The sequence below is a fragment of the Cryptomeria japonica genome, chromosome 5 (assembly GCF_030272615.1).
Source record: "Cryptomeria japonica chromosome 5, Sugi_1.0, whole genome shotgun sequence".
In the NCBI taxonomy this organism is placed as follows: Eukaryota; Viridiplantae; Streptophyta; class Pinopsida; order Cupressales; family Cupressaceae; genus Cryptomeria; species Cryptomeria japonica.
The window spans coordinates 98,649,189-98,670,508 of record NC_081409.1 but is presented as its reverse complement, the minus strand read 5'-3'; the positions used below and the strand labels follow the sequence as shown (position 1 = coordinate 98,670,508).

The 21,320-nt window shown below is 38.4% G+C and overlaps 1 protein-coding gene across 2 annotated transcripts in view; it reads left to right on the top strand.

Annotated features, from left to right (window-relative positions):
• The window catches only part of LOC131067765 (protein LPA3), a 268,122-nt gene that overhangs the window by 119,903 nt on the left and 126,899 nt on the right, over positions 1–21,320 (top strand). The window contains exon 6 of one of the 2 annotated variants that reach the window (XM_058002908.2): positions 8,586–8,664. In XM_058002908.2, coding sequence (XP_057858891.1) covers positions 8,586–8,664 — 79 coding nt within the window. Of the gene's footprint in view, positions 1–8,585; positions 8,672–21,320 lie in introns of both variants that reach the window. The other variant, XM_058002918.2, reaches the window with a different exon arrangement.

The window sequence follows — 21,320 nt, the reverse complement described above, 5'->3', positions numbered from 1 at the left end:
TGAGTTATGAGTTGCTCTAGTGTCAATGAGAGCAAAGTGGCTTGACCAAAGTGCTTTTGTGATCTCCTCCAATGAAGGTACAGGCAATGATGGCTTGGAAACTAATAAAAACAAGAATAATTAGGGCATATCTTCTCTCCCAAGCAATGACACTACCAAGGGAAGTGGCTGAAAATGTTTTTGTGACAATAAATGATGACAAACCCTCTTCAGAAAGCCTTCAAAGTGATGGCGCTGTCACTAGATCTATGAAATATGCAACATTTGGTGATGAATTCGCCTCCTCAATGCTTGTATACTCAAGTTGATAGTTTTATATGCTAGTCACTGAATTAATGTGAAGAATTATTCCCAAAAAATGTTGATTCCCCTGTAGCAACATTGTAGTGACATTGTAGTGGCAACATGTAAACATGAAACTTGGCCAAAAAATGCTGATTTCACTGTAGTGACACTGTAGCAGCAACATGTGACATGAAACTTGGCCAAAAAATGCTCATTTGACTGTAGTGACACTTTAGCAGCAACAAAATGTGTCCAAAACTACCAAATTAGTGATAGAAAATTATGGTGATTCTCCCAAGTAGTGGTGTCCTAGATGTAGCAAGAATGGATAGTGGTTCTCCCAAGTAGTGGTGTTCTAGATCTAGCAAGAATGGATGGTGGAACAATCACAAAAAAATTATGAACCACAAATATGAAACATGCAATCCTTAGATTGAGTTGCCAATGGTGGAGATGACAGTTTCCATCTCCAAATCCAGTGGTAAATATCCAAGAGGGTTTTTGCCCTCCAAGATCCTCAAATCAACCAGGAGTTTTCATTCTTGGAAGAAAATCTGAACACAAAGCTCAAATTCTGGAAATGAGTGGCAAAATGATGTCAAAAACATGATAATCTGAATGAAGCCAAGCACCCTCCTTTCGAAGCACTCTAGTTCAGCCCTTGGGACCAATTTCCTTAGGTCATTTTTTTATGAGTAAACTGCAGACTTGGGGTCTGGTCCTTTATTTACCAATTTCCTTAAGTATTAATAAATAGATAAGTAGGAAGTATTAATAAATAGTTTTTCGTTAATGTTATTTAAGTATTTAAAATTACATTTTATTTTGCTTGTTTTAAAACACTTTTTATTTTCATAATGATGTTATTTATTTTGTCTCTTAAATTAAAATTTATTAAGCTTTTCAGATTATTCGGGTTGTTTATTGGCTTTTTATGTCAACTGGAAATTATCAGAGGGTCATTTTATTAGTGGGAAAAGGAAATAACAGAAATATTATTAAGTTACTATAATTTTCCCAGGCTAAAGTTAAAAAGGAGATGGAAATTTGAAAAGTATTCTAGAAGTTTCCCCAGTTGGTTATAAAAGAGAAGTGAAGGGGTTATTTGGAGATATGCTTGGTTTATTATTTTCTCTTGAAGAGCTCCGAGAGCTTCTGACTTTTGGTTCAGCAAGCCCTAGGACAAAACCCCAATTCCATCTTTGGAGTGTATTCCTTTCAGGATTCACCATTTCACTTCATTGTCCATTATTGGACGTTTCATCCAGAAATCTCACAAAAGTTTTAAAGATAAATATGAAATTTCTGAAGTCTCTTACAAAGACAAATTTGTAGGGTTTGGTTTAGTTCAAAAATAAGAAATGGAGTTGAGTTATGGATGCCCTTTTTAAATATTTTTGTTAGTGAATAAAGGAAATCATTTTTAAATGAAACTGTGATAAATATTCTAAGATTTGAGCGCAGCTTGGTAAAAAGGAGGTCATTTTTTTTTTGAGTAAGTTCGTAACTATTATTGGGAGCTTGGAAATAGTTGATTTTCCTTCTAACTGCACCATGCATATTGGAACCATGTATATTGGAAATTATGGGAATATTATTTATTGTTGGACGTGACACTTGGCTACATTGAAGGAAGTTCAACAATTCTAAAAAGTCGTGTGGAGATTTTGCTGGTACGTGGCACTTGAGGAAAAGATATGAGGCTCTTTCTTGGTGTGAAGGATTTTTGAATGGTCAAACTGCATTATAGTGGGACGTATATGTGAAGAAAACTCGCTTACCCCTGGTCGTGGATCTTTGCTCTGAGCATAAACAATGTTAAGCAGTGTTCCAGAGCCGTTGGGGATGGGGGGACGAAGGGCTAAAGTTTGGGGATGGTGATGGGGGGGCAGTGCTGATATACATATAGACCTGAATATGTGAAGAAAACTTGCTTATGCCTGGTCATGGATCTTTGCTCTGAGCATAATCAGTGTTGAATAGTGTTCTAGAGCCGTTGGGGATGGGGGGACGGGGGGACAAAGGGCCCAAGTTTGGGGACGTTTGGGGGGGGTGGCGGTGCTGATATACATATAATACTTGAAAAACTAGTTATAAAAAGATGTATAAGAATTATATTTCAAATGAAACTATGGCAAATTAGTAAAGTAGAAAAATTGCAAATACTAAATACTAAGATTTCTTGAATACTAAATAAAATTTGACAAATGAAATTGTCAAATTGGAGATTTCTATTATATCAAAAATATGATTTATGATCATGATTAATCATTAGCTTATTAGTTATTACTTAGAATTATAGTTTGATGGGGGTTTGTGGGCAACACCAAAATGAGGTTGAGGGTAGCACCCCAGGTAGGGGTCTGGGTAAGAGAGAGAGATGTAGAGATAGGTCTAGATCTTGGGTGAAAGAGAAGAGAGTGAGATAGAGAGAGGTAGAGAGGGGTTAAAGGAAGAGTGATAGGTAGAGAGATAGGCCTAGAGTTGAAGGGAGACAAAGAGAGTGAGATAGAGAGAGCGAAAGAATACTGATAGGAGGTTGCTGATTACTGAAATTTGACTGTTTGAAATTTTTTAAATCTTCTAAAACCTAGAATCTGCATTATAACTCCTAGAGATTTGAAACCACTCTCAAACATCCTACTAATATATACATGAAATATAACTTAAAGTATAAGAAAGGAAAAAGACATATTGAAATGTGACTTATACTTAAATGTTATATTTCATGTATATATATGATGAAGAGAATGAGACTGGCTTGAAGACAAGGATGCCATTTTCACAAATTTTCCACCATTTTTTCTTAGGATTCGAATTACTAAGTTGGGGCTACCGGCTATGGGAGACTCCTAGGCATCCCCGAGATGGCTAGGAGACTCCTAGGAGTCCCCGAGACGTCCTGGTGGTGGTGGTGGGATGGTGGGGGACACCCTATCCCTGTCCCCCCCGTCTTAGAGATGCAGGGTTTTTTTTGGGGGGGGAAGAACACATCCCCATGGTTCACTAGTGTTAAGTGTATGTTGTGCTTGGAGACTGGCTCAAATCTGAAGTGGGTTGATTGGAAGATGGGATATAGAGGATCACTTCATCCCACTTTTTCCTTATGGGCCACGTGGAGTAAAGGAGTTTGCTGGAGCATGGTTTTCTATTTGCTGGAGTGGTGTTTAGACTGAAAGACACTTGGCGGCTGAGTAATATTGGCGTGCGATCTTACTGTGCAAAGTGCTGGAATCTTCACATGTATGCTGGTCGAGCCATCGGAAATCCATTTGCCAAGGGTACAAGAGTCTATCAATGGTATCATTTATCTGTATGGAAGAGGTTGAGAGCTTCAGCAGAGGCATGTGGTGACAGTTCATGGGTTGATGACCCCTTTTGAAAGGATTTTATGCTCAGATGCAGACTCTGGAGGTGTCTTTGGCTGTCATCAAACAATTTCCTGTGTATATTAGATTCTAATGCTTCAATAAATTTTATGCTGCTGGTGCCATTTGTAAGGTTAGAAATCTGATACTTTCTATTTGTATTTGGGTTCAAAGGAGTTAATTATAGAAGGCTTTTCTTGGGCGTTCAGCTTATGTATTCTACTTTGCCATTATCTGTGATATATTTTACAACATCTATTATCATAACCTTTCAAAATAAACCACATTATCGTACAAACTGAAACCACTCTCAGTAACAGTACAAAACAAATTGCGTCAAGCCACTAGTGAGGAAAATATGCAGAAGAATTTGGGAAAATTTTTGAGAGGGATTTTACATCATACCTCTTTTTTGAGTGTTTTAAGATGGAACTTTAAGTAGCTGAACATGAATCTAAATATCTATTATGTTTCATGAGGCCCCAAATTGTTTTTCATAATTTTATATAGTTGGGTTGGGAAAAATCACCTCTTGATTGGGTTTTAAATATGGTCTGAAACTGGGACTAGTCTAATTAATTGGTTTGATACTTGGGAATCTCCTTTTTCCTTACTCCTTTAAAGGATATTTGGTGCAGTCTTTTGAAAAGTGATGCAGGGTGAAAATCCACAGAAACCACATATGCAAATCAATTAAGGATTTGACTTAAAATCAGTCCAGATGTAAACAAGAACTGTCAGGAGTAACTATCTCCTTCCTCTCTGGTTTCTACCACAATCCAGCTTCCCAATTACATAACTGTTTTGAATCACCATCACATGACCACATGGGCATCAAATAAGCATCACCAATCTGATATAAATCAGACGAAGAGAGAAAAAACAAATATACCCTCAACCTTAAACACATAACATCAAAGCAATTCTGAAATGCTTTAAAACAACTCTGAAAACTGCAAACATAGTCTCTTACTTATCACCCAAAACTGCAGAAATTTCATTCAAACAATGCAAATCAGAAATTACATTTATATGCAGGCATGTGGGCTTGAAATACATTCCATTAATCTGATATAAAACTGATTTAAATCAGTTTGAATCAACTTTGAAACTACACACCCAAACTACTTAACATTTCATGCACTTTGCTGCAAAACGGGCTCTCAAATCCTCAATAAAATGAAATCAGCAATACATAAATGAAATCAGCAACCTGCGAATAACATCATGTAATATCCCAGTTATTTTTTTTTGTTTTTAGGCCAATAATAATCATCAACAAATAGATAACCCGTTAAGGTTAGAAAGCATAAACTGAAAACTTGCTGAAAAGTGCAACCCTTCCACTTTTTGATCACCAAATGCCCAATGTGGGAAGGTGAGAGCATACGGTGAATAGGGGATCGTTAGATTTCAAATCTGTTGAAAGATGAAGTGGAATACAATACCGGGCGGCAAGCTAGCCCCTTCCGCTTATCCAGCGGGAATGCAAGAAACTTGGCGGTGAACCAACCAAGAGAAACACACAAAGGCACAAATCACTCGATCGCGATATTTCAGCAGGAGGACTGAAATTACAAACTCAACTCAACCGCTTATGCAGCGCGGGAGGACCATTACAATCAATCATCACTCGACCGCTTATGCAGTGGGAGGACTGAATTACAATTCAATTGAAATAGGCGGCAAGCCAACCTCTTCCACTTTTCAACGGGATAAGAGTTACAAGCCAGAACTGGTTAGTAGTACTACTACTTAACCTTACAATAATCAAGATAGTGAGAGAAGAAGAGTAATGCTGAACATCCAAATAATAAGCATGAAATTTCTGCTAACATCAAAATCTGCAAGCTGGAAATGCAAAACCAGCAGCCTATGGATTCACTAAAAGGCTCATAACTCTCTCATTACTCACCCAATTCACCCAAAAACAGTTCTAAACTAAAACTACACCAGCCACAATGAAAACAAACCCAAAGGAAGCTATCAAAACACCCATATTTGTATTGCACGCTTCCCAATGCACTCACTAAACCCAATGCCTAAACTGGGAAGTTTGATTTTCATTATAAAATTCCACACTCAACATAATATGCTAAAAACTTACAAGATGCATCCCCAGTGGTAGGAAAGATGGATGAGCCAGTACCCAGAATGATGGAATTGCCTGGCCAAGAGATATGAGCAAAATACACTTTCAGCAGTTCCGCGACCAGCAACCAGAAAACACTCCAATCTCACACAAAACACTCCACAATCTGCAACTCACTCACCAACAGCACTGGAAATACATGGACATAGCTAGGTACTATCTTGCAAGTACGAAACTGAGACTTAGCTAGGAAGCCACACTTCGAAGCTCAGATTTTCAATCGCCAATTCGGCAGCATAACGATGCAAATTCATATGATAACAAAAAAAGGGAGCCCAAGGCTCTTATTTATAACCTCCAACACCACCAAATCCAAATGCAAATGCTCACAAATGTGCCCAAATCCACTTTTTCCATTCGCATTTCATTTACCAAGTGGACCCAAGGATGGCGTCCAAGCCATAAGCCAAAATTCATGCCAAGTAAGCATAAAATTACGATTTTGACTTGGCAAAATATTTTTGGTGAATGAAATAATATCTCCCAATATAAAATGGCGCCCCTTTCTAAACATAATAAATCGCCTAGCACTTAGGAGACATTATGTGCGATTTCCATAGTCATTAATCAGTAGCAAAAATAATCAAATTAATTAAATATTAAACCTTAGGATAAGGAAATAATATTTAATTATATCACTTATGACTCCAATAATGATTATTGTCAAAACCAGGATGAAGTTGAGCCAGGAAGACCACTGAACAACTGCAGGATCAGGACCCTGTCCACTGCCAAAAATAGAAATACGCCATACTGCCACTTACTAAAAATAGTAAGTCATGAACTACTGCTCCGAAAAGCATGATCTTCGCACCCAATGACAGATCATGGAGAGCTCAGTAGGACAGTATCACCAAACAGCCAACCCCTGACTTACTAAAAATAGTAAGTTCTCGCCTCATCAATGCTTGACCCTCATTCTTCATTCCACCTAGCCTACGGGTCTCAGGAATAGGCTAATGGACCACTGGAAAGACATCAATGAGAAGGGGACATTACACATGTAAACAAGAACTATCAGGAGTAACTATCTTCTTCCTCTTTGGTTTCTACCACAATCCAGCTTCCCAATTACATAACTGTTTTGAATCACCATCACATGACCACATGGGCATCAAATAAGCATCACCAATCTGATATAAATCAGATGAAGAGAGAAAAAACAAATATACCCCCAACCTTAAACACATAACATCAAAGCAATTCTGAAATGCATTAAAACAACTCTGAAAACTGCAAACATAGTCCCTTACTTATCACCCAAAACTCCAGTAATTTCATTCAAACAATGCAAATCAGAAATTACATTCATATGCAGGCATGTGAGCTTGAATTACATTCCATTAATCTGATATAAAACTGATTTAAATCAGTTTGAATCAACTTTGAAACTACACACCCAAACTACTTAACATTTCATGCACCCTGCTGCAAAACGGGCTCTCAAATCCTCAATAAAATGAAATCAGCAATACATAAGTGAAATCAGCAACCTGTGAATAACATCACCATGAAATCATCTGAAGTCTTCTTGCCTAAAGTCTGCCCATGAACGCGCATCACAATCCTCAAACTCAGGAAATCAAATTTCACAACTATGCACTCAGCTGCAAATAATCTTTTCCACCTTCAACCTGCAACAATAATCAATATGGCTTGAAATCTTAAGCCTGAAATCTGCCCAATATCATATCTTACATCTTCAAAACCTGCAATATCTTCATGGCATTCTTCTCCCTCCCTCAAAACATCCCAAAAATCTAAAAATGGTCAAAGCCCAAACTTGCAACAATCAACCATGGTTACTCAAACTTGGGTTATTGGTAACCTCCAAAAGCTATGCCAAAAACATGAGGGAGCCTCTTCTCTTAGTTAGAAATCATATTACATGTTTCTTCTAACTTCCACCCACCAATTTGCTTGTAATTAAAGTCAACTTATGACATCCTCTTACACCAAAGAACCCAGAATAGAAAAATGCAGCCCCACCAACTCTTTGGTGCCCATCTTGGAAATGCTACAATAAATGCAAGATTATATATGTCATAAAATGTTGTTCCCACCAAATCCCACACCATGGAAGGCATATTTCATGGTTTTTTCTTTGAAATGCCACTAAAATAAGCCCAAAATACTAAAGTTGGAACATAAGATCCTGGCCAATTATTTATCAAATATTTCATGCCTTATTACAAGAATTTATTCTCCTACAACATTTTCAACTAGACTAAATAAAAAATTAAATTAAATATCTTTATGGTTGATGCAAGATTGCCCTTACACCATGGATGCTCCTGCATCACAAAGATTAGTATGAACAAAAAAGAGAGAAAAGATAGGGACATCTGTTTTCTTTCATTTGAAGGTTTCAAGCTTAATGATCATATATCTTCTTTTGTGTACACTTCACATCTATATGTAAACAAGACATTTGGCTAATGAAGTAAACAATGAAGTCTTTGTGGTTGTGATCTTCTTGCATTAGCATCACTCTGAATGATGGCTTTGTGGCGAAGATTGATAAGATTAGTTGTATCCTTTTGTGCTAAAATTTATCTAGTATGCTTTCTTTATTGTAAGTTTCTATTTTGAAAAATATTATTTTTGAACATGCTTGTGCATTTTTTCATACATCAAATAGCTTTCTTAAACAATATATGATTTTCATGTATCTAATTTTAAGATGAGAAATCAGATGTTTTCATGGTCACCAAATAAACACTTGTGTTCCCTAAACTTGAGATTTTGTTTTTAATTTATCATTGTTGGCCCTATGATAGGTAAATGGGAATCAACTGAGGCACCATCCTTGTTTATTTTTATAAATTGTAGCACTCGCGAGTTGTCTGAAGTTGAAAAGTATGTGGTATGCTCTTTACTTAACCATTTTTTATCCAATGATTATATTTGTTTCACATTTAAGTCATATTTTTAAATATCTAAAACATAATTATTGTATTGATTGAAATGAGAATCAGAAATCCACATGAATAGCAATTTGAGTGCAATGTTTTAGAATATTAATAATGTGATCAAGTGATTGATTGAGCCTTGTTATACCATTTTCTTAACTTCTCCAGTTTATAGGGTGTTTCATATGTAATAATTATTGATTGTTTCTCGTAGAATCCCTTAATCAACAAGTATGCAATAGATTGCCATCGTAACACAAGAATTTATTTGGGTTATTCCTCTAAAAAATAGAGTTAATTATATAAGATGAACTTAAGCAACTTTCATGTAATTATAAAGAAATTATATTTTTATTAGGGGATCACTATAGTCTATCCCTATTTTGTTGGCAATGGTATAACAAAATATTTTTCCAATAAAAAGAAAGGCTGAAAGAGTTTATTAAATGAAAAACCAAACAGTAAAATACCTCTTGGTTTTGAAATTATATGAAAAACAAATGTGGCTATATATATATATAGAAACTTCCAATATCTGTCCAGTTCAATAGAGGAAAATTGTAATGTCCCCTTCCTAATTACCCTAGTGTTTGCCCTAGAATCACCATTGCAACAAATTAGGGTTAAGGTTACATCTTTAACAAGTAAAATATCTCTTCAAATAATGTGATCTTGGAATTGAATCTTGCAATCATAACATAAGAAACATAGACACATATATAATATATATCCATCATTAGGGTTAGTCCATAACATGTGATATTCATATAATATCTATAACTTCATTAGGGTGTGGGAGAAGAAGTACGGTAGGTCCGCCCAAAGCCATCCCACACTAAGCCTGTAATATCCCACTAACTTTTTTTTGATTTTTTTTAGAACAATAACAATTCATCCACAACAATTAACCCGTTACAACAATAGAGATGATAGAAGGAGAGTAATGCAGATTTCTACAATAAAGATATAAATTTCTCTTACAACCAATCTGCAGGCTGAAAGTACAGACCAGCAGCCTAGAGAAATGCCAAAATACTCATAACTCCCTCATTTTACATCCAAATCAGCTCAAACTAGTCCCAAACCCACCGTACATCATATGCAATGGCAACTGATCAAAACAACACCCCAAACAAACCCTTATTTAATTTGCACACATCCCAATGCAAGGCAGAAAACCCACACCTAGCCTAGGAATTTCGATTTGGCATAAGAAATTCAAAACTTAAACAAACATGCTATAAACTTACAAAGTTTATCGCCAGTACTGGGAAGGAAGATAGAGCTGATACCCATAATTGTCAGTCGCTCCAGTAGAGAGGTGTGAGCAAAAATGTGCTTCAGCCATAGGCGAAACCAGCAAGTTTCCAGAATCACTTCAACACCAAAATGTCTATGGCAAACTCTGAGAATGTAGAAGAATACAATGCACAACTAGGTACTGTATTTCAAGTACGAAACCGGGTAGCACTAGGGAGACGCACTCCGAAGCCTCAAGTTCTATCGCCAAACCGGCAGCATAACCTTACAAATTTTCCAGATATCCCAAATGAGAGCCCAAGGCTCTTATTTATAACTTCTCACCATTCAAATTCAAATGCAAATTCCATTTCCCATTTGCATCGCATTTCATCTTCATGTGGACCCAGTGTAGCGCCCAAAGCAAGAGTCAAACCTCACGCCCAAGACTTGGACCCACGTTAACCACTTTTGGCGAAATTAGAGATAAGTTATTAAAAATAAAAATATAACATCTTCCTCAATATTTCGATAACTCTCTAATAAAAATGAATTTGCCACTAACTTAGGAAAAATAGGCATTAATCCCAATTTATAATAAATCAATCGTTAATAATCAAATTAATTAAATATTAACCTTAGGATAAGGAATTAATATTCAATTATTTCGCATATGGCTTTGGTACCGATTATTAACACTGCTAGGATGAAACTGAATTGGGACAACCACCAAACTGCTGCAGAATCAAAACCCCGTCTACTGCCAAAAATAGAATTGTGCCACACTGCCACTTACTAAAAATAGTAAGTCAAGAATTAATGCTCAAAAAAGCATGATCATCGCGTCCAGAGGCAAAACATGGAGAACTTAGTAGGACAGTAACACCAGAATGGTCATTCCTTGACTTACTAAAATTAGTAAGTCCTTGTTTCATCAATGCCAGACCCTCATTCTTCATTCCACCTAGCCTACGGGTCTCAGGAATAGGCTAATGGACCACTGAAAAGAGCATCAATGAGAAGGGGACATTACAGTCCGCCCTCCCCAAAATTGCTTGTCCTCAAGCAATTGTAAGGCTGGATGCAATAAAATCTCATCATTTTCCCACGTAGCATCCTTTGCTGGTAGATTCTTCCATTTGATCAAGTATTCCCTGATCACTCTTCTCCTCAAGGTTCGTTCCCTGATTTCAAGGATAGCTTCTGGAATCAAAACCAACTGTCCCTCCTCATCAAGTGGAGGTAACTCAGCTGAAGCAACAACATTATGTCCCAATGCCTTCTTAAGGCGAGACACATGAAATACATTATGGATCCTGCTGCTTGCTGGTAATTCCAACTCATAAGCCACTTCTCCAACCCTTCTGCTGACTTTGAAAGGCCCATAGAATCGAGGCTTCAATTTCTCAACCCCTCTCTTCTTGAGAGTAGACTGTCTGTAGGGCTGGAGCCTCAAATAAACCATGTCGCCCACCTCAAAGGTGCGCTCAATACGTTGCTGATCAGCATACAACTTCTGCTAATTTTGTGCATGCTGGAAATTGTCCCTCAAAATTCTCAGAATATCTTGACTTTGCTGCATCATATCCTTTGCCTGAGGGGTTCTGCTATCACCAAATACCAAGTCTGCGAAGCTAGGAGCTTCATAACCATATAGTGCCATGAATGGTGACATCCAAATGGAAATGTGATAGGAAGAATTGTAACAATATTCCCCTAGGTGAAGCCATCTCACCCAAGTATTCTGCTTCTCCGAGACATAGTTTCTAAGATAACCTTCCAACCACTTATTCACTATCTCGGTCTGCCCATTAGTTTGAGGGTGATAACTGGTGCTTGGAGTGAGCACAGTACCACACAATCTGAAAATCTCCTGCCAAAAAGCACTTAGGAACTTGCTGTCCCTATCACTCACAATGTTCTTTGGTAAACCATGCAATCTGAACACCTCCCGGAAGAACACTTCAGCAACTTGAGCTGCTGTAAAAGAGCTGGTGATGGCGAAAAAGTGAGCAAACTTTGTAAGTTTGTCCACCACCACATAGATACTATCCTTCCCTTGAGCCTGGGGCAACCCCGTGATGAAATCCATGGAAATACTTTCCCATTTTTGACTGGGAATAGGCAAGGATTGTAACAAACCAGCTGGTAGAGTGTGCTCGTCTTTGTTCTTCTAACATGTATGACACTCTTTAATGTACCTCAAAACATCATTTTTAAGCCCCTTCCAAGAGAATCTCTCCCGGATCTGCCTGTATGTTTTGAAATAACCTTGGTGACCAGCAAGGGGGATATCATGGAAAGTCTTCAAAATCTTCTCTTTTAACTTAGATTCAGGTACTATGAAGATTCTTCCCTTGTACAGTATCAATCCCTCAACCAATTTGTACCTTTCATCATGAAAAGTACTTTCTATAAGGCTGATTGCAAATTGATTTTTGGCATAATCAGCAAGCAATAACTCTCTCCAACCAGCAGTAAGCTCGCAGAGTGAGCTTAACTGGGGTCTCCTGGATAAGGCATCTGCCACCACATTGTTTTTTCCTTTAACATACTCAATATCGAAGTTGTAAGCTTGTAGCTTACTCACCCATTTCTGTTGTCTCTCATTCAGATCCTTCTGATGCATGAAGTGTTTAAGACTGTTGTGATCAGTCTTAACAATGAACTTGCTCCCCACCAGATATTGTCTGAATTTTGCAAGTGCATGCATTATGGCAAGCATTTCCTTGTCATAAATAGAATATAGTCTCTCAGGACCTCTCAACTTTCTGCTCTCAAAAACTATAGGGTGCTTATCTTGCATGAGGACCGCACCAACACCTTCTCCAGATGCATCACATTGTAGCTCAAATGGCCTGGTGAAATCGAGCAATGCTAAAACTGGGCAGGAGCTCATGATCCTCTTAAACTGCTCAAATGTTGTCTGTGTCTTTTCGGACCATTCAAAAGCCCCTTTCTTGGTAAGATCTGTAAGGGGGGCAGCCAACTGAGAATATCCCTTTACAAATCTCCGATAGAATCCACACAATCCCAAAAATCCTCTCAGATGTGTTATGTTTTCGGGAGTAGGCCAATCAATGATAGCTCTAATCTTTTCAGGGTCTACCTTCACACCACCTGCAGTGATGATGTGACCAAGGTAGAGCAACTCTTCCATCCCAAATTCACATTTGGATTCCTTGGCAAACAGGGATTCAGATTCTAGTATGCCCAACACTTCATCCAACTGCTGAAGATGTTCTTTCCAAGATCTGCTGAATATTAGGATGTCATCAAAAAATATCAAAACAAACTTCCTCAACTGCTCTTGGAAGATTCTGTTCATGCATGACTGGAATGTAGCAGGAGCATTAGTCAAACCAAAGGGCATGACTAGGAACTCAAAATGCCCAAAGTGGCACCTGAAAGCAGTCTTCTCCACATCTGAAGCTCTCATTCTAATCCGATGGTACCCCGATCTGAGGTCAATCTTGGAGAAGAACACTGCCCCATGTAGCTCATCAATGAGCTCATCAATCCTCAGAATAGGATACCGATTCTTGATGTTTATCTGATTCAGGGCTCTGTAATCCATGCACATGCGCATGGTCCCATCCTTCTTTCTCACCAAAACAACCGCCGAAGCAAAGGGGCTTTTGCTAGGCCGGATGTAACCCATGTCAAGCAATTCCTGAATTGCTTTCTCAATCTCATCCTTCTGCTTTTTTGGGTATCGGTAAGGAGTAGTCATGACTGGCTTAGCTCCTTCCTCAAGCTCAATAATGTGCTCGGCACCTCTTTCAGGAGGTCTGCCAGGAGGTGGGTTTTCGAACACCTTGCTTCTCTTAGTTATCAAGGCTTGGATGTCTTTGGGATAATTTCGGTGCTCTTGTTTTTGTTCTGAAGGCATTACCACGATCTTGCTCCTATCCTTGACTATTGCTAAATTATTTGAGGAATAGCTGCCCTTATCCACCAATGGATTGGAAGGCATTATCAAACACTCTGCTGCCCACTCCACCTGATTATGGCGGATCAGCCTTTCCATTCTTTTCAAGGATACAACTTTAAGTCCCCCATGCGACATTCCTCTCAACACTACCTTCTTCCCTTCAGACATGAATTTCACCTCCATGGTTTGTAGGTTTAGTGTGATCTCACCAAGAGATCTCAACCATTGAATCTCGAGGATTGCATCATCAGTCCTTCCAATGCTTACCACAAAGAAATCATCTCTGATTTCATGATTCCCCAACTTCAGAGACATGTTGGAAATCATTCTATTGCAGGATATAGTGGAGCCATCTGCTACCATGACTTTGAAGCCCTCAACTTCCTCTGCCACTAGTCCCTTTTTTGCAACAATCCTTTCATCAATGAAGTTGTGTGTTGCACCTGTGTCAATGAGAGCTATGACACGATGCTCTCCAATCACACCCCGAACTCTGAAAGACTCATTTTTGTGAATGCTCGAAAGTTGAGCAACCACTCCTCTATCTTCTGACCCAAATCCAAGTCCTTCGGGAGCCTCTTCATACTCACTGTCCTCAATTTCAGTCTGCTGTTCTGAAATTTCAGAATCTGATCCATCTTCTGAATAGCATTCCATTTGATACAAATTCCCCTTTCCATGGCACCTATGCTCGGGAACCCAAGGTTCTCTGCAAGAATAACATAGATTCTTTCTCCGGAGCTCTTGACGGAGCCCATCATCCATTCGCAGAGGGAACCTCTTGGTCTGATTAGTGAATTTCTTCTTATCCTTTCTGAAAGGGAAAGGGTTGGACTGAATTTTACTTTTAGGGGCAGCCAACTCCATACTTCTAGATTTTTTAATAGTTTCTGCCAGTGTGGCCGGATCAAAAGCTTTGACCCATCCTCTCAATGGTTCTTCAAGTCCTTCAGTGAAAAGGACAACTAGTCGCTTCTCTGAGATGCTACTCACCATGACTGACAAGTTTTGGAATTCAGTCACGTAAGTGTCCAAGGAACCTTGCTGCCTCAGTTGTGCAAGTTCTCTAAACTTCACCTCTGGATCCCTGGTGTCAAATCTCTCAATTAGTTTGTTGGTGAAATCAGCGTAGGAAGTGACTAAGTTGTGACCAAGGGTGACCAACCCATGGTACCACCATTCGTGGGCCACTCCATCCAAGTGCAAGGTAGTAAACTTGATGGCATCCTCCTCCGGCATCGGTCTCAAGGACAAGTAATTGTCCAACTTTTGTACCCATGCTCTGGCAGTACTCTTAGCGCTCCCATCAAAGTGTGCTAAGGTCAGTCTTCCAAGAGCTTGCTGGAAATCTCTTGGGGCAGCAGACTTGTAGTCATTCCTCCTTCCTCTTTTCATTTTCTGATTCATGAATTGATCCAGAGTTAGGATATCTCGGATCTCACCAGGAAGGGAAGCATACTCCATGTAGCTATTTCTTATTTCATCAGTTGTGGGTATCTCTGTTTCAGCTTGTTGTACTTCTTTGGGCAAAAAGACAGGTTGTAAAGGCCTTGGGGCTGAACCTCCATTGTTACTCCCATTTCTATTGCCTACAGGAGTGTTAGAAGTGCTGGCTTCCGGTCCATTGTTGGGCTGATTAGGGACCTCAACAACGTTCTGGTTGAGCTTTGCCAGCAGTAAAGACATCATGTCAATCATGGCATTGGATTTTGCCTCTCTGCCTTCTTGTCGGGTGCCTCATTTGTTTTTGTAGTCTTATCTGCCATTGAATCCACTGAATCTGAAGTATGAATATCCTTTCCTCTGTTTCTCAGTACTTCTGAGAAAGTATCCTCTTCCGGCACTATCAGAACCTGAAGCTGTTGTCTCTTCTGCTCTCTATTGTAGTATCTAACGTCTATGTCACTCATGGAGACTTCTGAACCCACTGACTCTCACAGGCTGGCAAGAAAACCAGCTCTGATACCACTGTAATATCCCACTAATATTTTTTTGATTTTTTTTAGACCAATAACAATTCATCCACAACAATTAACTCGTTAAGGTTAGAGGAATAAACCAGAACAACTGAAAGGGAACCCTTCCACCTTTTGTTCACCGAGAGCCCAGACTGGGAGGGTGAGAGCATACGGTGTTCCGGGGATCGTCAGCAGCAATAATCAAACTGAAAATTACAATGCATGGGTGGCAAGCCAACCCCTTCTGCTTATCCAGCAGGATAGAAACCAAACTCTTGGCGGTAAACCAACCAAGGAGAAACCACAAGGAATTGAAGTACAATCACTCTACCGCGTATTTCAGTGGGAGGACATTACATTAAACAATCACTCTACCGCATATTTCAGCGGGAGGACATTACATTAAACAATCACTCCACCGCATATTTCAGCGAGAGGACCATAGCATTAACTTATCACTCGACCACTTATTCAGCGAGAGGACTGAAAATTACAAATTTGTTGCATATCAGGCGGCAAGCCAGCCTCTTCCACTTATTCAGCGGGATGAGAATTACAAAGATAGAACTGGTTAGTAGTACTACTACCTAACCTTACAATAATAGAGATGATAGATGGAGAGTAATGCAGATTTCTACAATAAAGATATAAATTTCTGTTACAACCAATTTGCAGGCTGAAAGTACAGACCAGCAGCCTAGAGAAATGCCAAAATACTCATAACTCCCTCATTTTACATCCAAATCAGCTCAAACTAGTCCCAAACCCACCGTACATCATATGCAATGGCAACCGATCAAAACAACACCCCAAACAAACCCTTATTTAATTTGCACACATCCCAATGCAAGGCAGAAAACCCACGCCTAGCCTAGGAATTTCGATTTGGCATAAGAAATTCAAAACTTAAATAAACATGCTATAAACTTACAAAGTTTATCGCCAGTACTGGGAAGGAAGATAGGGCTGATACCCATAATGTCAGTCGCTCCAGCAGAGAGGTGTGAGCAAAAATGTGCTTTAGCCACAGGCGAAACCAGCAAGTTTCCAGAATCACTTCAACACCAAACTGTCTATGGCAAACTCTGAGAATGTAGAAGAATACAATGCACAACTAGGTACTGTATTTGAAGTACGAAACCGGGTAGCACTAGGGAGACGCACTCCGAAGCCTCAAGTTCTATCGCCAAACCGGCAACATAACCTTACAAATTTTCCAGATATCCCAAATGAGAGCCCAAGGCTCTTATTTATAACTTCTCACCATTCAAATTCAAATGCAAATTCCACTTCCCATTTGCATCGCATTTCATCTTCATGTGGACCCAGTGTAGCGCCCAAAGCAAGAGTCAAACCTCATGCCCAAGACTTGGACCCACGTTAACCACTTTTGGCGAAATTAGAGATAAGTTCTAAAAAATATATCATCTTCCTCAATATTTCGATAACTCTCTAATAAAAATGAATTTGCCACTAACTTAGGAAAAATAGGCATTAATCCCAATTTATAATAAATCAGTCGTTAATAATCAAATTAATTAAATATTAACCTTAGGATAAGGAATTAATATTCAATTATTTCGCATATGGCTCTGGTACTGATTATTAACACTGCTAGGATGAAACTGAGTTGGGACAACCACCAAACTGCTGCAGAATCAGAACCCTGTCTACTGCCAAAAATAGAATTGTGCCACACTCACTTACTAAAAATAGTAAGTCAAGAATTAATGCTCAGAAAAGCATGATCATCGCGTCCAGAGGCAAAACATGGAGAACTCAGTAGGACAGTAACACCAGAATGGTCATTCCCTGACTTACTAAAAATAGTAAGTCCTTGTTTCATCAATGCCAGACCCTCATTCTTCATTCCACCTAGCCTACGGGTCTCAGGAATAGGCTAATGGACCACTGAAAAGAGCATTAATGAGAAGGGGACATTACAAAGCCCAAGAGCGGAACTTTGGCTCTCTTGGCCCTGGTGGCAAGCAACATGGACAGCCACTCGTCCTTACCTAGTGGGGTGCTTGTACTTGCTTTCCTTATGCATACTTCATCTCTAAGGTTATTATCCATCACTCCAAGTCCGGGAGGAGATTGTATGGGGTTTCCTTGATTGACCCATCTAAGCCCAAGAGTGGAACTTTGGCCCTCTTGGCCCTAGTGGCAGGCAACATGGACATTTATTCGAGGTTGTTAGTGTAATTAATTTATTTTATTTATCTCCTAGGATATAATTACACTTTACTTAAGCTTACTTAGGGAATTGCATAGGAGTAGTTGGAGCATTTCCACTTTAGGTGGACTTATCCTTTCTTAGGATGCATAGTTATTTGTGTCGGGTGGTTGAGTTCTAACTAACTTTTACCTACCCTTGCATTTCATTGAGCCACATGTTATTATTGTATGCTCTCATTTCCTTTTGCCTTGCCTATATAAGCAGGCTTATATACATTGTTTATTCATCCAAGTATTTTGCATCTTGATGAGAATACAATTTGTTCTTGTCACATATTAATCCTTTCTTGTTCTTGTGCTTTCCATTGTCTCTAGATCTTGGGTGACTACCTTCATAGCCAATTCTTACATGGTATCATAGCTTTTAGAGTGCCATTGGCTTACCATTTGAGAGAATTTTGGTACAATTTTGGATTTTGCATTTTGTGGCTTTCTATTGAAGATCACAATTGGAGCTTGTTGAGTTAGATATGAGGTAACCAATGGATTGAGGAGGTTTGAGAAAGTCAAAATTGCCTTTTGTTTCGTCCAAATCCGACAACGGAGGCCAAATCTATAGCCGTTTGAAGGTGGAGGGTGGTTGCCAAACCGGGAGTGATCTACAATTTTAGAGCACTTTGGGCCAAATCCAACATTTCCATCCTTCTTAGAAGGCTCGAGAATCCCAAGATCGCCTGTTCATTCGCCCAAATTAGACATCGTTACTCAGAGAAAAAAAAATCCCCTCCTTGGCTTGCTAGTATGGATGCGTCAAAATCGAAGGTACGATTTTCAAAATAAAAAATTAAAAAAAAAATTTCTGCATGTGTAGTTTCTTTTTAATTTTTTTATTGAAATCATATTGGTTTGGGCAATTTTTCATTTTATTATTTCAAAAATTAAAAAAATAAAATCGTTTTTTATTTTTTGTCGAGCACTGCATACGGTACTACATACTGTAGCCGTTACCCGATAGGGTACTTGCCATGGTAGTTCCTTGTCAGGCCTTGTTGCGATACGCAGCTGCAACAACCCACAAGTTCCACCTCCTGCCATGGCCTTTGGCCAGGACAAGGGCAAGGCCCTATCGGACCCTTTTATTTTTTAATTTTTTTTCAAATGTTAAAGTTTAAATAAACTTTTTAATTTTAATAAAATTTATAAAGTAAAATTTAATTTTATTAATTATATTTTTCATTTTTTTTCAAAATGTTGAAAAATAAAATAAAAATATATTTATCTTCATTACTATTATTTAATAAATTTTTTTAATTGAAATATATAAAAAATGTGTGTTTTGTTACTTTATTTTTAATAACTTTTTTTCAAATATTAAAAAAAAAATTCTTTATTAATTTTTAATAGTTTTTTATGAGTTTTAATAAATGTTTTTATTAAGCTTTTAATTAAGTTTTTTAAAAATAATTTTTCATAAATAAGCAAAATTGGGAACACATATTTTCTTCCACCTACTTACCTGTATTGCAACGTCCTCCAACCGACAACCAGGGGGGGCCAGTTGCTCCTACAATTTTCTTGGCATCATTTCAATCGGAGGCATCGGAGGCATCTTCATCTGTAGTCTTCTACAGGGCTTCTTTGGTGGCATCATCTTCATGTTTCCATATTTGCACTATGTTGTGTTATATTCTCTTGCATGAGCTATGTTGTACTCGCACTAATATAAAGTGCCACACCTCTTTGTACTTTGTCATTGATGACATATTTGATGTAATCCTCTTGTATTCAGTAGATTAGGAACTATCTTGTGAGACTTGGTACATGTCTCCAATTGAGAATGTATGTAGTTTGAGTATTCAATTGATGCTCATACAAGTTGTCTCCATGCCTGATATTTATCATATTACAGTAAGTGATTCATCAATCTTTCTTCATTGACAATAGTACCTAGTTTTGTCACACTTTGACATTCTTGGTGTAACCTTGGCTCTACTTATTCCTAACGGGGAAGAATTTTGTTCAACATCATTGGACCATCCTTGCAAAGGATTCTACATGGAGGGGGGGCTTCATGGTCTTTCCTCTTCTCCCTTATGGGGGGGACATTTTCCTCACATGATCTTTTCTTCTTCTCATTCATCATTGAGAGCATTGTGTGTTTTCATTTCTCTTTTGGGGGGGAATTTTTTCCCATTTGGTTTTTCTCTCTTTCCCCCTTTGTGAGAGATTGCATTGCATTTATACATGGGTACCTATCATGGTCTAGTTGTCGGGGCTCATCTTGCATTGTTAGCTTGAGTCTACATTCCCCTAAGTTGCACTTAAGGGGGGGTGTCGGTGTAATTAATTTATCTTATTTAACTCGTAGGATATAATTACACTTTACTTAAGCTTACTTAGGGAATTGCATAGGAGTAATTGGAGCATTTCCACTTTAGGTGGGCTTATCCTTTCCTAGGATGCATAGTTATTTGTGTCGGGTGGTTGAGTTCTAACTAACTACTACCCACCCTTGCATTTCGTTGAGCTACACGTCATTATTGTGTGCTCTCATTTCCTTTTGCCTTGCCTATATAAGCAGACTTATGTACATTGTTTATTCATCCAACTATTTTGCATTTTGATGAGAATATAGTTTGTTCTTGTAACATTATTTCTCTCTTGTTCTTGTGCTTTCCATTGCCTCTAGATCTTGTATGGCTACCTTCATAGCCAATTCTTATAGGGGTCGCTACCTAGATGGCAGTCCCTTCTCCCATATACCTCCTTCTTTTCATACATGATGGGGGTTTACACATAGATGTTTTAAATCAAACATGCAATTTCCAGCATACAAATATACCTATACAAGAAAGAGATATTTTGTTTGATGATTGTTGATGTTCTATTTGTTGCCTCTTTTTCCTCTGCCTGTTTTGTCCATGTGTCCCGCTTTTTCTTTTCAGCTCCCCATCTTTATATCTGTATGCCTTTACATGAAGGGAGGCGCATCCCTTTACATTGAAATGTCCTCCTAAATAGACATGACCATTTGTTTAGAAATCTTATGCTTAATCACTGCCTTTCTATACTTATTAATTTTTCCCTTTGAATGAGTTATTGCTAGAACATTCGCTTGATTTAATCACAATTATAATTCTTTGTCTTTACTTAACATAGTAATCACTGCCTTGATAATCGATGTTCTTCAGCCATATTTATCTTTAGCCTTAACATCATTGGTTGGCCCGTGAACAAGGTTCATATTATATTTCTTAGTTGGCCAATGAATATTCTTTTTAGAGAGATCCTAAG